The sequence below is a fragment of the Nanorana parkeri genome, unplaced genomic scaffold (assembly GCF_000935625.1).
Source record: "Nanorana parkeri isolate BGI_ZX_2015 unplaced genomic scaffold, ASM93562v1 scaffold134, whole genome shotgun sequence".
Classification (NCBI taxonomy): Eukaryota; Metazoa; Chordata; class Amphibia; order Anura; family Dicroglossidae; genus Nanorana; species Nanorana parkeri.
The window spans coordinates 1,514,315-1,516,031 of NW_017306402.1; the positions used below are offsets into that span (position 1 = coordinate 1,514,315).

At 35.8% G+C, this 1,717-nt stretch overlaps 1 protein-coding gene across 1 annotated transcript in view; it reads right to left on the minus strand.

Moving 5' to 3' along the window:
• Positions 1–1,717, minus strand: part of LOC108784962 (potassium voltage-gated channel subfamily H member 8-like) — a 336,787-nt gene that overhangs the window by 39,778 nt on the left and 295,292 nt on the right. Inside the window, exon 8 of the mRNA XM_018553917.1 lies at positions 156–425. Within this exon, the coding sequence (XP_018409419.1) occupies positions 156–425 (270 nt within the window). The remainder of the gene's footprint in view (positions 1–155; positions 426–1,717) is intronic.

Below are 1,717 nucleotides of genomic sequence, written 5' to 3' on the forward strand. Positions count from 1 at the left end.
ACCCCATCTGGGTTTTTAGCTGTTGTCTGGCTGGTGTTCAGCTTTAATAAACCTGCCTTTCTTTGCTGGTTAGGATAAAGTGGTAGTCTGAAATATATAAGGTCTTAACTTGCTAACTTAAACATAGATAGAGGAAACATTTTCTTGGAACTTACCTCCAATTAGCATCGTGCAAATAGAAAAGATCTTTTCTGCATCAGTGTTGGCTGACACATTTCCAAAGCCTACACTAGTAAGGCTGCTGAGGGCAAAGTACAAAGAGGTGATGTAGGAACTCCGGAGGGAAGGTCCACCCAATAGCTCGACAGTTGTGTGGTTGTAAACTTGGCTACTATTGGAGTGACTGCTGGTATTTACTGTCAAAACATATCTCTCCACTAGAGTGTATGGCATTCCCAGACGTTTAGAAAATTCGTGCAACCATCCTTAAACAAAGCAAAACATGAATGATTCAGTCGGTCACAGTGAAAAACATCCAGATTCTGCTATTAAAAAAATAAAATATAAAAAAAACTTAATTGAGTTAATAAAAAAATGGATGGTGAATACCCAGACTATAAACTTACCGTACTAAAAACTGGAGCATTACACGCATTCGGGACTGTATGTAGCCGTCACACTTGTGTCATGTGATTACTTTAGCAAAAACTAATGCTACAATGTGCTATTGAAGGTGACATGTTGGCTGACTTATGTATACAGAACTACTTTTGAATTGTACAAGTCACCAGAAAAAAAGTAAAAGACAGCTTTATGTTTGTTGAACCAAAAGAGCCTTCTGACTTCCCTCAACTTCCTCTGCACCCTCTTCCTTTTCTTGTGCACACCATTGTCTAGAAGTGGTTAGAAAATGGTAAAAATAAAGAAAAGTTACCTCACTGTATAAATATTAAGGCTTGGTGCTGCATCCTCTAACCCTGCTACCCTAGGCACTAGCCTACAAATGTAATTATGGTAAATACAGCCTTGCACTCAGCCAAACCTTCACTCAACTAAGGAAGACACCATATCTAATCATTTACCTATATCTACTATCCCCCACCTCCCTTCCAGCTCTTATGCATTGACAAAACTAGGATTTACATACGATGTCCAACTTATAATCAAAAAAATTAGGAAGAAGTTCACTGTTTAACCAAATAATTAATTGCAAAAAAAACATATGTTAGAGTTTTAGAAAATATAACCAACTGCAATTGCAATAAGGACATCAGCTGACTTTGGACTGCTTCAATCATCATAAAAAAGCAGTGTAAACAGAAAATGACGGAAATGTTACTTTCTTAATTTATTCTAAGATATGCAAGCTGCCTAATATTTGAATGCAGTTTCAATATATAGACCTTTCAAAATCTTTTAAAGATCCAGAAGAAAAGAAAATCAATGATGCTTTAATTGACAAGTCTAAATATAGAATTTGATGCACTTTAGAAAAGATTCCACAATACTGTGCTGAATGTCAATTCTTATGCATCACAATTAAAGGTCAGTATAAGCATTTCTTATAATGATTTCTATACTTCCCATGTGCACTCTTAAAGTTTATTTCCACTTTTGCAGCCAAATTGGGTTAACACCTAGTTTATATTTGTTACATGTTCCCATTCTGATAACTTTAAAAATGTTGATTACCTTTTTAATTGTGCTTTTCTGAAAACTCCAAACCTGAAAAATCCTACTTGGTTCTTCCTTGCTAATAATGTGTATGGGGGGGGGG